At 43.0% G+C, this 15,215-nt stretch overlaps 1 protein-coding gene across 9 annotated transcripts in view; it reads left to right on the plus strand.

Annotated features, from left to right (window-relative positions):
* agrn (agrin) overlaps positions 1–15,215 on the plus strand; it is a 513,439-nt gene that overhangs the window by 403,491 nt on the left and 94,733 nt on the right. For all 9 annotated transcript variants that reach the window (XM_072586197.1, XM_072586199.1, XM_072586200.1 and 6 more), the window contains 3 exons: positions 7,005–7,150; positions 8,930–9,035; positions 13,823–13,930. In XM_072586197.1, coding sequence (XP_072442298.1) covers positions 7,005–7,150; positions 8,930–9,035; positions 13,823–13,930 — 360 coding nt within the window. The remainder of the gene's footprint in view (positions 1–7,004; positions 7,151–8,929; positions 9,036–13,822; positions 13,931–15,215) is intronic.

Here is a 15,215-nt window from a genome sequence, read left to right on the forward strand (position 1 = left end):
TGGGATTTCTCATCAAATTCCTTCTCATCAAATTTCCAAGTATTTATCAGGCAAAAGTGAGGACTGCAGATGCTGGAGATGAGAGTTGAGAGTGTGTCGCTGGAAAAGCACAGCAGGTCAGGCAGCATCTGAGGAGCAGGAGAATCAATGCTTCGGGCAAAAGCCCTTCATCAGGATCCCTGCTCCTCAGATGGTGCTTGATCTGCTGTGATTTTCCGGCACCACACTCCCGAAGCAAAGATTATTGTCCATCAAGCAGTATCTATACATAACCGGAATATTCTTGATATTGTGGTTCATATGTTCAACCTCCAGAGACTGTAAGACTCTAAAGACCTTTTGATTCCTCCAAAGGTGAATGCATGGCGCACCATCCTTAATGTTTCCACTGTTTCTGATCTGCCCAGCTTAGCAACATAGACAACCAATAATTCACAACCCCACAATACATTTCTCGAGTAACAATCATTAAGTTTAAACTTTATTTTTATTTCCTTCTCAATAGCTATTGCCTGAGTTTTATTCCAGAGTCGAGAGTCTGGTGCTGGAAAAGGACAGGAGGTCAGGCAGCATCGACATCAGGAGAATCGACATTTCGGGCATAAGCCTAACCTGCTGCGCTTTTCCAGCATCACACTCTCGACTCTGATCTCCAGCATCTGCAGTCCTCACTTTCTCCTGAGTTTTATTCCAGCATTTTCTGTTTGCATTTCATGTTTCTAACTTTCCTGACGCTATCCAGTTGTCTAATAATGAGATTTTGTTATAATTAGGCTTATTGAGTAACCTTCGGTGTTTGAAAATACCCTGTTGTTAGCTTCCTTTCTGCCAGTCTCTCACAGTCTGCCAGTGCAGCCTCTACTGGGAAGACTGATGAAAATGCAATATGGGGCTTGTGAGATTGAATTAGGCCAGAATGATGCCCTTTTTTAAACAATTTGATAAGATTATGAGTGTTTTGATTTGTGGCGTGGAGAGGAAAGAAAGTCGCAGGCAATATTTAATAGAGGGATCTCCTGCCAGATGGACTGCCAGTGGTATCCCTGCAAAGAAAATGTTTCAGAGGAAATCCGATATATTCAGTCAGGCACTTGACTGGAGTGATGTTGGTTTTCCTCAAGATCAGGGACACCAGGGACAGAGTCTGTGATCCACCATTGCTCAGCAGCACCCTTAGGGAGGAAATGGCTACTGTAGGTACTGCACCCATCTGAGGCTGAACATCATAAGACTGAGGGATGCAGGTAGAGGTGAATAATGGCAAGGAATGTTGGTACGGGAGGGCGCTCCCTCACATGATTGCCACGTCCCTCAATCAGGCAACAGTACCGTAACATGTTTTGGGCTTCCTACATGGTGGGACAGGAAGATGCCCTTAAGTAAGCGTTAAACACCCTCCTAGAGGCCTCAGTTAGTGTCAGTTCAGGAAAGTTGTCCCCAAGTCTTCTTGCCATGCATTGAATGAGGCAGTGGGAGGAAGGCAGAGGGAACTCAAGCTGCCACCCTCCCAATGGATTAAATCCCTCACCAAAACCAAACTTGCCTCAGGGCGGGGGCATTAAATTTCATCCATGATTGGTTTTGAGTGCTTAGCGGAGAGTGTATGCTGCTCACTTTCTCCACTGCTGTATTGCAGGTTTATTATCATACCAATTGTATAACCAGACATTGATATGCTACGATACTTGAGCATGCTGTATTTTGAGCAGGCTTTCATAGGAAACAGCTTTCCAATCTTCAGTGCAGCTGCTGCTGGCTATGTTAAATTTACTTGTGTAAGTCATGCACTGTCTGTCTGTAACGAAGCAGTCAAAAATCATCCCTTGTGGGAAGCACTTCACAAAGTAATTGGGAGCCAGTACTCTGCCAAATGTAGTGTCCTTGACCAAGCGATAGGCTCATAAGTCCATGAGGCCAAGTTTCAGACAGTGGAAATTAAGACTGGTGTGTTGGAGACAGGTTTATTGGTGTTCCACACTCTACCAAATGTCCTCATTAAATTGCAATACATTACTCATCACAATAGGAGTTTGAATGGTACAGTTGATAAAACACATCTACATACAAAATTATTCATTTTCCTCCAAACCACTCCCTGCTGTGGAAACCATCATGGGTAGAGACGGCTACACACGAATGGGAGGTCAGCTTTACCTTCATGTCCCCGTATTGTCAGACTAGTTCTATCGAGGATTGGTGAAGTGCAGTGTTTCTTTTAATTGCTTTTGTGGTGGGAATCTACTCTCCAGCCTGGTGCTACTTTTCCAATGCAGGGAGAGGCAGTTCACTAGCAACCAACCACTCTAGAAAAAGGTCAGGATTACTTTTCTTAGAGTCATAGAGGTGTACAGCAAAGAAACACACCCTTCAGTCCAACTTGTCCACACTGACCAGTTCTGCTAAATTAATCTAGTCCCATTTGCCAGCTTTTGGCTCATATCCCTCTAAACCCTTTTTGTTCATATACCAATCCAGATGCCTTTTAAATGTTTTAATTGCATCAGCCTCCACCACTTCCTCTGGCAACTCATACCATACACTCACCATCCTCTGCATGAAAAAATTGCCCCTTAGATCCCTTTTAAATCTTTCCCCTGACACCTTAAACCTGTGCCTTCTAGTTTTGGATTCCCCTACCCTTGGAAAAAGACCTTGCCTATTTACCCTATCCATGCCCATCATGGTTTTATAAACCTCTATAAGCTCACCCCTCAGCCTCCTACACTCCAGGGAAAACAACCCCAGCCTATTCAGTTTCTCCCTGTAGCTCAAACCTCAACCATGGCCTGTTCCTTGTAAATCTTTTCTGAACCCTTTCAAGTTTCACAACATCTTTGCTATAGCAGGGAGACGAGAATTAAATGCAGTATTCCTCCCTCTAATCAACTCAATATTCAGTCCTGAGCTCAAATTCTGCCACTGTCCTATGCTGACAGTCTTATGTTTGGAAATATTTAACGAGATTCATTGCAGTTCAAGTGGAAAGTTGTTCACAGTGTGTTTCTGCCCAGGTGTTAATGGACACAGTAGAGGAAGTCAAGCATGTAGTACACTGATCTCCTGGTGCACTTAGCGCGCAGATAGATAACCCAATGCTTTTCATTTCAAATTTCCTAGTTCACTACCCTTGTCATGTTGTATAATCTCCTTTGATTTCTATGGTTCAGGAAACAATAACTAAGCCTGTGATTTACACGGTGCTGAGGAATCTTTACCCTTGGCACTCGAGTAGGAAGAGTTTTGTCAACTCTGTTCTGAATGATCACTCTGAATGCTTCATAGAATGGTGCTATACTGGCTCTCCAAACCTCTTCAACATTAAGCATCAATAACAACTGTAATAATGTATCAAAAAAAGCAAAATACAACTAGAAAATTTACATTTAAACAGAAATGTGAGCAATTGATCTTTGCTCATGCATTGGGGCTGGAAGTTTGATGGTAAATGCTCCCTAAATACTGTTCCTGAGGTGTTCAGGGATGTACATGATGACTTTAAAGTGTCTTTAATGTAATTTAGTGGAAATGGTTAGTTATTTGACACCTAGGGATTGTTCTATTACAGAAAGAAGCATAAATGTTTGTAATACAAAGACCTGGTTTGTTGTGAATGATTGTACAATGACTGATCTAAAATTAGGATGCAAAGTCTGGTCCCTTTTATGTTACAAGATTTGTTGATTTTTAATTTTCAAATCATTTGCACAAATGATTGAGCATAGCTTTAGGAAACAAGTTGCTAATTCTAAAGGTGGCTGAAAGCCTAGTGCTGCATTAAATTGTTGGAAGGAGTGAGGACATTTGAATGATGCATTTTCTGTGTTCACTTACTTTGGTCAGAGCTCTTCAAAAGGGATGGTTTTGAATTATGGAAAGAAGTGAGGAAAGAAGATGACAAGACGATAAGACATGGGAGAAGAAGTAGGCCGTTCAGCCCATTGAGTCTGCTCCACCCTGATCTGATCTGATAATCCTCAACTTCACTTTCCTGACTTTTTCTCCATAAACCCTGACTCCCTTCCTGATTAAAAATCTGTTTATTTCACACTTGAATATACATAATGAGCCACCCGCTACGGACCTCTCAGGTTCTGAGAGAAGAAATTCCTCCTCATTTCATCTTGAATGTTGCGACCAATTATTCTGAGATCCCCAATGGACTGAGGAGTGGCAGATGGAGTTTAATTCAGATAAATGTGAGGTGGTGCATTTTGGGAAAGCAAATCTTAGCAGGACTTATACACTTAATGGTAAGGTCTTGGGGAGTGTTGCTGAACAAAGAGACCTTGGAGTGCAGGTTCATAGCTCCTTAAAAGTAAGTTGCAGGTAGATAGGATAGTGAAGAAGGCGTTTGGTGTACTTTCCTTCATTAGTCAGAGTATTGAGTACAGGAATTGGGAGTTCATGTTGCAGCTGTACAGGACATTGGTTAGGCCACTGTTGGAATAATGCATGCACTTCTGGTCTCCTTCCTATTGGAAGGATGTTGTGAAACAGGAAAGGGTTCAGAAAAGATTTACAAGGATATTGCCAGGGTTGAAGGATTTGAGTTGTAGGAAAAGATTGAATAGGTGAGGGCTGTTTTTCTTGGAGCGTCGGAGACTGAGGGGTAAACTTATAGAGGTTTATAAAATCATGAGGGGCATGGATAGGGTAAATAGACAACATCTTTTCCCTGGGGTGGGGGAGTCTAGAACTAGAAGGCATAGATTTAGGGTGATAGAAGCAAGATATAAAAGAGACCTAAGGGGCAACCTTTTCACGCAGAGGGTGGTGTATGTATGGAATGAGTCACCAGAGGAAGTGGTGGAGGCTGGTACAATTACAACATTTAAAAGGCATCTGGGTGGGTATATGAATAGGAGAGATATGGGCCAGGTGCTGGCAGGTGGGACTAGATTGGTTTGGGATATCTGGTCGGCATGGACCGAAGGGTCTGTTTCCGTGCTGTACATCTCTAATGGCTCTACACCCTTTGATCCTAGACTCTCCATGAAAGCACAGAACTTTTCCATCATCAATCATGTCAATTTCCCTGAGAATCTTGCATGTTTCAAAAAGGTTGCCTCATATCCTTATATATTCTAATGAATACAGGCCTAATTTACTCAACCTCCCCCTCGTAACACAGTACTTTCTCTTGACTGACTCCAATGCCAGTCATATGCCAAAGGTATGTTATCTTTCTTTAGATAAAGGGCCCAGAATCATTCACAGTATTCCAGCTATGGGCTGACTAGTGCCTTGATTAGTTTTAGTAAAACCATCCTACTCTTATACTCCATTCCCTTTGAAATAAAGGCCAGCATTCCGTTTTCCCTCCCTATTACTAGCTTAACTTGGATAGCTTTTTGTGATTCATGCACGTGGATTCTCAATCCCTAAGTCTTTCTCCATTTGAACAACATTTAGCTCCTCTATTCTTCCTGCCAATCTTACATTTCCCCACATTGTATTCCATCTGCCAGTCTTTTGCCCACCCTGTCTGTATCAAGACAAGGACCTGAGGGCACAGCCTTAGAGTAAAGGCAAGACCCTTTGGAATGGAGATAAGGCGAAACTTCTTTAGCCAGAGAGTGGTGAACCTGTGGAATTCATTGCCAGAAAGGGCTGTGGAGGCCAAATCATTAAGTATATTTGAAACAGAGATAGATAGGTTCTTGATTGCCAAGGGAATCAAAGATTATGGGGAGAAAGTGGGAAAATGGGGTTGAAAAACCTATCAGCCATGATTGAATGGCGGAGCAGACGTGATGGGCTGAATGGCCTAATTTCTGCTCCTGTGGTTTTATGGTCATATCGCTCTCCAGCATTTTGTGTCATCCTTAGCACTTGCTTTCACACCTCTGAGAATGAGGAGTTTAAAATCATTTTTGACCTGTACCACAGTGTGCCACGGTGGGAGGTACATTTATACACTGCCTGGGGAGAGAGCTATTTGGTTATTTTCTAGCTCCCCAGTTTATCTTAAGATGGTAAATGACCAATAAATGGAAATGTTTGTCATGCTAACATGAAATTTATAACTTGGCACTGCTAAATGCAAAAATCTATAAGCTCAAAATGTACTTTGCTGTAATTTGGAATTCATTTGTATAACTGCATCTTGACTTACAGGATACTTACCCTCTTCCTCTTTAGGGACCCTTTAGTGCTCTTGTTTCCTACTCCTTCTTCTCTGTATTTTTTTTTGCATTAACAGCAAATAAATACAAATATTTCATATTCTTCTCCATGAATATAATTTGACAGACTTGCTTACAGTCTAGATGGTAAGGTTTGGATTCCTGGCCTTGGCATTATGTTCACCTTTGACTTTTTTTATTTGTAGCGTCATAGAGTTATACAACATGGAACCAAACCCTTCGGTCCAACTTCTCTTAGACTAATCTGGTCCCATTTGCCAGCACCTGGCCCATATCCCTCTTCACCTTTCCTACTCATATACCCATCCAGATACCTCTTAAATGTCGTAATTATACCAGCCTCCAACACTTCCCCTGGCTGCTCATTCCATGCACACACTATCCTCTGCATGAAAAAGTTGCCCCCTCAGGTCCCTTTTAAATCTTTTCCCTCTCACCTTAAACCTATGCCATCTAGTTCTGAACTCCCCCACCCTGGGAAAAAGACCTTAGCTATCCATGCCTGTCATGATTTTATAAACCTCTATATAAGTTTATCCCTCAGCCTTTGACACTCCAGCGAAAAATTGTGAAGAAAAACAGTGTATTTTCCCTCTGAAGCCCAGATTTGAAATTGCAGTTGGGTCCTGGATGCATACAGTAGATAAAGGGAGGACTCCATTAACTTTGAGCTTTCTTGCTGTCCACTGAAGAGAGCAAATGAAAAACTCAGACAATGGGGGATCCTGACAGCTTAAGGACAGGACTGTTCTAACATTCTGGCCTCCTGGTTAAATTGCCCCCAACCCCTTTCCCGTTGCTTTCTGTGCCAGTTTTTGCATCTCAGCAGTATTCTGCCTGTCTTTTTGCTCTTGTCAGAATGCGGTTCTGGAGGGTCGGGCTCAGGTGAGGACAATGAGTGTGAGCAGGAACGGTGCCGAAAGTATGGCGGAACGTGGGACGAGGATGCGGAAGATGACCGCTGTGTTTGTGAATTCCTCTGTCACAATGTCCCTCGGAATCCTGTGAGTAATGACTCTCCTGGTTTTCGTCACTACCACAGGCAGCTCTCCAAATTAAGATGAAGCTTTGTAATAGTGTCACGAAAAGTGATTCCTTTATCCCTGTTCTTCGTTTTGAAAACAAAAGCACTCTGATGATTAATGATAAGGCATCCTATTGTTCCTGCACTTATAAATTACCAAGGCTGCCACTCAGTCCTTCGGGTTATCTTGGTCAAGAGCCCTTAATTCGAAACTTGTATTTTAATATCTTGCAATATGATGAGCCTGCTCCGAAATGTACAAGGGAAGAATTGCATTCCTGTATGATAAGCGTGTTCAGTTTTGGGTTTATCAATTGCAAATTTAAGAGCAGAGCAAATTTAAAGCCCAGTTACTTGATGAATCAATCTATTCTGCTCCATTTCTGCTTCAGGAGAAATCCCTTTACCCTGAGAACAATGAGAATGTGCAACTTGCTACCACATGGAGTAGCTGAACTGAATAGTATCGTTAAGGGCGATCTGAACAAGTATTTAAGGACCAAAGGAACAGAAGGACGTACTGATTAGAGTTAGACACAGCAAGGTGCAAGGAGCCCCATGTACAACATCTTTACATGAATCCAGATGATGATAAAGAGGATGTTTCTGTGCTGCACATCAATGTAATAATTGAGTCCGTGCCTTAGAATGGGCCTCAATGCAGTTTCATTCCTCATTTGCAGTGGCCAGTGAGATTAATGGGAGGTGCCAGCAGTGACATTACTGTTATTTATAGGACCCAGCATTGATTTTTTTTCAATAACCATACCCGTCAATTTGAGGTCCATTTTGTTAGGACCTCTTTAACTTATCACCCAGAGCTTTCATGTGCACTGGGTTAGATTTAGAGCTTCTATAAATCAATGCCACTTCCATTCAATGCCATTATACTATTCTTTTTTGACACTCCCCAGGGCAAGTGACTTTAGCAATGCATGCTTTGTCTGCTTAGCTCAAAGGCAACTGTTTCATCTCGGAATCAAAAGAGTTCAGGCCCAATTCCCTCATTGGAATGCATAAACTAGACTGATACCTCAGTATCAGCTGACGTTTACCACAGCAGCACCGCTCTGCCAAAAATTCTATTTTCTGGTTGTTGTGTTAAACTGTAGCCCCGTCCACCTGTTTAGGTGCACATCGAGGATTCCCAAGATACAAAAGCAATCCAAAAAATGAGTGAATGTGTCGTGATCTTCTGTGCCTGAAATAGAGGTGAGAGGTCAAATGTAAATTTTTTGGATCTGAACTGTGTTTGCCACAAGAGATTGCATCTCACAGTCACTGCGTTATTGAATTTATAACTTGCTCCCCTCATCTCCATTGGAATTTCTACAGATATTCAAATCGCTTTCTGGTCTCCCACAGTTGGTGGGGCTGGGGGCGGTGAGGAAGGGATCAAATGTGGGCTTGTGGAATTTTTAATCTGGGAGGCCTTGATGAAGGTGCTGCTGATAGCCTGAAGCAAGTAGAGGGAACATCTTTTAGAAAGAACTTCCTCTTCAAAAAGAGGAGAAAAGCTTACTTAGAAAAAAGACACTGTTGAGTTTGTGAATTGAACAAAGTTCCTTTCATTCCTGTCAGCAGTATTTCTGTTTAAGGTTTTGTCCTTTTTTAAAATCCTGCTGGGAATGATACTTGGAACAGATGTTTCAACTTACCCAGTGCTACTTTTTCCACAGGGTTTAGTATTTTTCCTTTGAAGATATTTGTCCTTTTTTCTCCCTTTTGATGTGAGACTGCCTACTCTTTCTCTGGCTAGGTCTGTGGGTCTGATGGGATAACCTATGATAATGAGTGTGCACTGAGGATGAAGCGCTGTAACGTGCAGAAGGACCTTCATGTCATCATGCCTGGTGCCTGTGAGGGTGAGTGCCATTTTCATCCATTCATTGTAATCTAACGATCTGTCATAGAGGCCTTGGATTTATTTAGGACACTCGACCACAATTTGGTTGCCCTTTGGCTGGATATTGTCCAGTCAACAGACAGTCGGAACCGAAACTGGGAGCCAGACTGACCTGGGGTGGGGATGTGTTGAAGTTGGTAGCAGCCATTTCAATTAAAGTGTGACAGGCAGAACGAAGACAGACAGACACACACACACACACACACACACACACACACACACACACACACACACACACACACACACACACACACACACATATTTGTCTGCCCAACATGAACAAAGTGGAAAGGGGCTCTTTCCAATGTTCAAGGCAGCACTGGGTTGGGATGAGGGTCATAGACCCTCGCTGACACAAGTCTGCTTAGCAGCCCTTCCAATCCCCAGCCCACCAAACTTGTAGTAAAATTTCAGTGAGTCTTCCATCCAATTTTCCTCTGGGTGGCCCAGTTTTTTTCCCATAGTCCAAAGGTAAACAGATTAGATAGATTGACCCAGCTGAATTGCACTGTAGTGGCAGGAATGCATAGGTTAGGTAGGTTGACCAAGGTTAACACGGAGTTACAAAGATAGAGTAGAGAGGTGGATCTGGGTGTGATGGTGTTCAGCAAATTGTTGGTGAATTGAAGAAGCTTTGATTACGGTTTTCATCCAACTTCATCACGCTCTGCAAACTCCCTCAAAAATGCCTTCCAGTGATGATAGTAGGGCTTAATGCTAATTAACGTTTTAGATGAAGAAAAGTAATGCTAAAATTTGCTCAGTACAGTACAACCTCGATTGTCGGAACATCAATTATCTGAATTTTGGATCATCCAAACAAGATCTTAAGGTCCCGTTAAAAACGCGATCCATTATGTAAACAATCCATTATCCAAACTCTCAGTTATCCAAACAAAATACTCCCCACCCGTCTCATCCAGATAATCGAGGTTGTTCTGTATTTTAAGTATTAATCTTAGGAGCTGCTGATGGGAGATCATTTTTAAATTAATCAGTATCTACCTGGGCAAGTTGCCAAAATATCTGATGAAACTATGCGGCTATAATTCCGGCTTATGGTGAATCAGGAGTTGCATTATTAGTATTCTGTCACTTGGAACACCAACCATCTACTCAGTCAGCTCCTTCGACAGCACCTTCCAAACCCACAACCTCTATGACCGAGAAGGATAGGGTAGACGATGCATGGGAACACCATCACCTACAAGTTCCTCCCCATGTCCCACCCCATCCTGGCATGAAGATATGTTGTTATCCCTTCACTGTCACTGGGACGAAATCCTGAAATTCTCTCCCTGATGGCACTGTGATGTCACCACATCCCAAAGACTGCAATGGTTCAAGAAAGCAGCACACCACACCTCTCCAGGGCAATAAATACTGGTCTCCTTCCTATCTGAAAGAGGTTTTGAAACTTAAAGGGTTCAGAAAATATTCACAAGGATGTTTCAGGGTTGGAGGACTTGAGCTATAGGGAGAAGTTGAATTGGCTAGGGCTGTTTTCCCTGGAGCATTGGAGGCTGAGGGGTGACCTTATAGAAGTTTATAAAATCATGAGGGGCATGAATAGGATAAATAGACAAAGTCTTTTCCCTGGGGTGAGGGAGTCCAGAACTAGAGGGCATAGGTTTAGGGTCAGACGGGAAAGATATAAAAGAGACCTAAGGGGCAGCTTTTTCGCTCAGAGGGTGACACGTGTATGGAATGAGCTGCCAGAGGAGGTGGTGGTGGCTGGTACAATTGCAACATTTAAAAGGCATCTGGATGGGTATCTGAAAATAGGAAGGGTTTAGAGGGATATGGGCCGTGTGTTGGTAGGTGGGACTAGATTGGGTTGGGATGTCTGGTCAGCATGGATGAGTTGGACCAAAGGGTCTGTTTCCGTGCTGTACGTCTCTATGACTCTAAGTGATGCCCCCATCCCATCAATGAATAATAAAGAAACACCTTCAGCTCCTCAGTTGAATTGAGCCCTTTCAACTCAGCCACAATCCTTTCATGTCCTCTCCAGCTCCAATCTGTTTCCCATTCAGAAGAGTTCAGAATGCCTCTGAGGAGACTGAAAGTAGAGTTACCTACCATTAGTGGCACTGAGTTTGTCACTCAGTCAGAGACAAAGCCATAATCTATGACTAGACTCGCAAGTCTAAAGCAGAAACTTGCTTTGATTAAGAAACATAAGTTAACTGACCCGAGATAGTCACTGCACTCTTGTGACATTATAATAGAATGTGACTCAGATTGGTATGGAAACCCAATCCAGAAATGCCACACAGCATCACGACTTGTGTTAGCACACGCAGTCCTGACCAGCAGTAGGATTGAAGATTTGACCATGTCTTACAGAAATGGTCTTTTAATCTGTTTTTAAAACTTTGAACCAAGATCAGAGAGAACTGTGGAACCACGGCATTTCTTTTTTGTCTATCAGTGTTTCTTAAATTTGCTTTGAAGCAGCCTGTAGAAGCTGATTTAGAATCTGATTTGAGTGTAGGACCAGATGCAGTGTGGGCTAGAAATGACTGGGATCAGCTGTTTCCCTACTTAAGTTGTTTGAAGTGCTGTGAAGTGAGATATAATTGCATTAAAAGCACATGACTAAACCAAAACTTGAAGACAGCAAGCTTTGAGTATGGCCAGATAGATTAATTAGAAAGGGAGCAAGGCTTTTTCTAAACCACTGGAATATCTTGCTGTTCCCACTTGCGACTAAGGCATGATTGTCCTTTTCAGTGCAAAAACCAAAATTCAATCATTAGTTATTTTGGGTGGGTGCTTCCATATTGTATACACTGAGTTATCCAGCAGGAGTAGTCTTATAATTAGCAGCTTAATTCCATGTTGAAAGCTTCCATTAGTCTGGGAGCTAAGCTGGCAGTCTGCAAATAGGCAACTGGCATAAAGCCCTTATGACAAATTACAGGTCCCACCTTCAACCCTTCCCAATACAAAGTCGTTGCTGACCCTTTCAAGGTCACGCTTTCCTGGTGACCTCTCGACCTCTGAATCCCTTCTGCCATTGCTGTCTGAATTCTGGAGGGTCCCGTTAATGCAATCCTGAGATCTGGAATGTGCTGTGGAAGCAGCAGGTTCAATCAAGGCACTCAAGAGGAACTTGGTTTATTACCTTAAAGGAAGATTATGCGGGATACATAGGAAGAAACTGGGGGGAATGGCACTAATTCGGTTGCTTATTTAGAGCGCTGGCACAGACACAATGGTCTGAAGGGCCTCTTTGCTGTGCCATAATAATTCTGTGATTCTAAGATAAAACCATGCACTCCATGCTCCCAACACCTCGATTATGACCTCAGCAATTCACACTGTTAGCAAATCTCTGGAAGCATCTCCCCATACAACAGAAACCAGCTTGAAAATGTACCATAGAAATCTTGGCTTTCAAATTCGACGCACCTGTTCCAATCTGCTGCATCTTCCTGTACCATAACAACAAATAGTTAAGGTCTTTTCCTTGGGGTTGGGGGTGGTGGGTTCCAGAACTAGAGGGCATAGGTTTAGGGTGAGAGGGGAAAGATTTAAAAGGGACCTCAGGGGTAACTTTTTCACGCAGAGGGTGGTGCGTGTATGAAATGAGCTGCCAGAGGAAGTGGTGGAGGCTGGTACAATTGCAACATTTAAAAGGTATCTGGATGGATACGTGAATAGGAAGGGTTTAGAGGGATATGGGCCAAGTGCTGGCATGTGGGACTTGATTAATTTGGGATATCTGTTCGGCCTTGGATGAGTTGGACCGAAGGGTCTGTTTCCGTGCTGTACATCGCTATGGTTCTATTCAAGGGGAATGGAGCATATAAGTAAGGAAGTTTGGCCAAAGCTGTACAAGGTGTTTGTGAGATCATAGCTGGAATATCGTGAACAGTTTTCTGCCCATTATTGAAAGGAAGATTTTCTGATATTAGGGGCAGTCCAGAGAAGGTTCACTTGGCTGATACCAAGTATGGAGAGGAAGGGGGGAGATTGAATAGATTGGGCATGTACTCATTAGGATTCAGAAGAATGAGAGGCGACCTTATTGAAGCAAATAAGATTTGTAGGGAGCATACGGGATAGATGTGGAGAGGTTGTTTCCCCTTGTGGGAGAGTGTAGGACTAGAGGGAACAATCTCTGGTCACACATACAAACCAGAGATGAGGAGAAATGTGTTCTCACGGAGGGTTGTGAATCTGTGGTATTCTTTACTGCAAAGGGCTGTTGAGGCTGGGTCATTCAGTACAGTAAAAACTGAAGGAGAGAGAGAGATCCTTGGTCAGGAAGGGAATCAGGGGTTATGTGGAAAAGGCAGGAAAGCAGAGTGAAGGCGTATCAGAGTCAGTAGATGTGTAGCTGGATAGACAACAGTAGGTCAGACAGCATCCAAGGAGCAGAAAAGTCAACGTTTCAGGCCATTGTCTGACCTGCTGTGCTTTTCCACTTCCACCTCTAATGACTCTGAGCTCCAACATCTGCAGTCCTTACTGTCTCCAAGCGGAGAATTATCAGATGAGCCATGACCTCATTGAATAATAGAGCTGGGCTCATTGGCCTACATTTGCTGCAATATATTATGGTCTTTCTCAACAGCCGTAACACAGAGAGAGGCAACAGGATCTGGGTGACAAAACAAAACCTTTTGGTATTCACCCTATAAAACCCAAATGAGTATTTGATTTTCTGGCTGGTACATATGTGTGTGTGTTCAATATATGATCTGTTTAACACGCTTTCCCTCACTCTTTCCACAGCTGCAATACCGCCATCTGCCCCACAACAACACTGCAGCAATTCCGTCTATGGCTGTTGTCTTGATAACGTAACTGCTGCCCAAGGAGTTGGTCTTGCAGGTTGTCCAAGTAAGTCAGGATGTTAGAGATTTTGCTGTCCCAGAGTGCGGTGACTTGTACCTGACTGGTTATCCAATAATTGGGAGCTTAACCAGATGAGAGCCAATGGCGAAAACAGACAAAAATCGACCATGAGATTTTAGCTACTGTTTTACCACATTTGTGCTGTTGTCAGGATGACTCCCATCATCTCTGTTATAGATGCTTTGGTTCCTGAAGTGTTGAATATTTGCTGGTGGTGCTTCTCAGGGAGAATAACGGATAGTTCATGTGGGCATTGTGGATCCAACTATGGATGGACTGTCAGGCATATCACCTGAACTAGACTACCCCAAGGATACAGCTTGACCACAACCAAGACACGGTGTTCATTAAGATAGGGCCATATAGACCTCCACCTCCTGTACCAACTGTACCACTGAAGCAAAAACAAAGTATTGCAGATATTGGAAATCTGAAATAAGGGCAGAAAGTGTTTGAGAAATTCCGATGGTCCAAGAAGGCAACTCGCCATCACCATCACCATCACCTGGCCAATTAGGAATGGACAACAAATGCTGATCCAGGCAGCAATGCCCCCCCCCCCGATAAATGAATGCTTTAAAACTATAGAAAAAAAACCTAACAATTGCAAATGTTGTAATTATTATAAACAGAAACAAAAACAGCTGGTCTGGCAGCATCCATGGAGAGAAAACAGTGCTAGCATTTCAGGCTCATTGTTCAGGTGCTTCCCTTTCAGAGATGCTGCCAGACCTGCTGAGGTTTTCCAGCAATTTCTGTTTTTGTTTCTACTAAATAAAACAGGACTGGCAGCATCTCTGGAGGGATGAACATAGTTAATGTTTTGAGTCCAAAATGAGTCTGCTTGAGTTCCGTAGAGGAATTGTATTGAACTCAGAACATTAACTCTACTTCTGTCTCCACTAAGCTGCCAAATGTGGTAAGATTTTATGGCACTTTCTGTAGCTTTACTTCTTTGAGTATTACAAAAGATGAGCTTCTGTGCTGCAGATGTCCCTCACCAAGTAGATTGCCATTTCTAGAGGTACTGCAATGTTGGTGCATAATTTTATTTCAGAAATGCTGGTGACACTAATAGTGAAGTAATGACAAGCTTGTGTATTTGGGAATTGTGATACCTGAGTACCAGCCCAGGTTGGTTGACGGGCAGGCCCTTACAGTTACAGGGCCCACCAACGGGGGAAGAGCAGATACTCAATTCTCCAAGTAAGAGAGAGTGAGGGGACAGTTCAGGATGACATGCCCTCTCTCTCTCAACTCTTTAACTTCT

Source organism: Chiloscyllium punctatum, chromosome 16 (genome assembly GCF_047496795.1).
Source record: "Chiloscyllium punctatum isolate Juve2018m chromosome 16, sChiPun1.3, whole genome shotgun sequence".
NCBI classification, from domain to species: domain Eukaryota; kingdom Metazoa; phylum Chordata; class Chondrichthyes; order Orectolobiformes; family Hemiscylliidae; genus Chiloscyllium; species Chiloscyllium punctatum.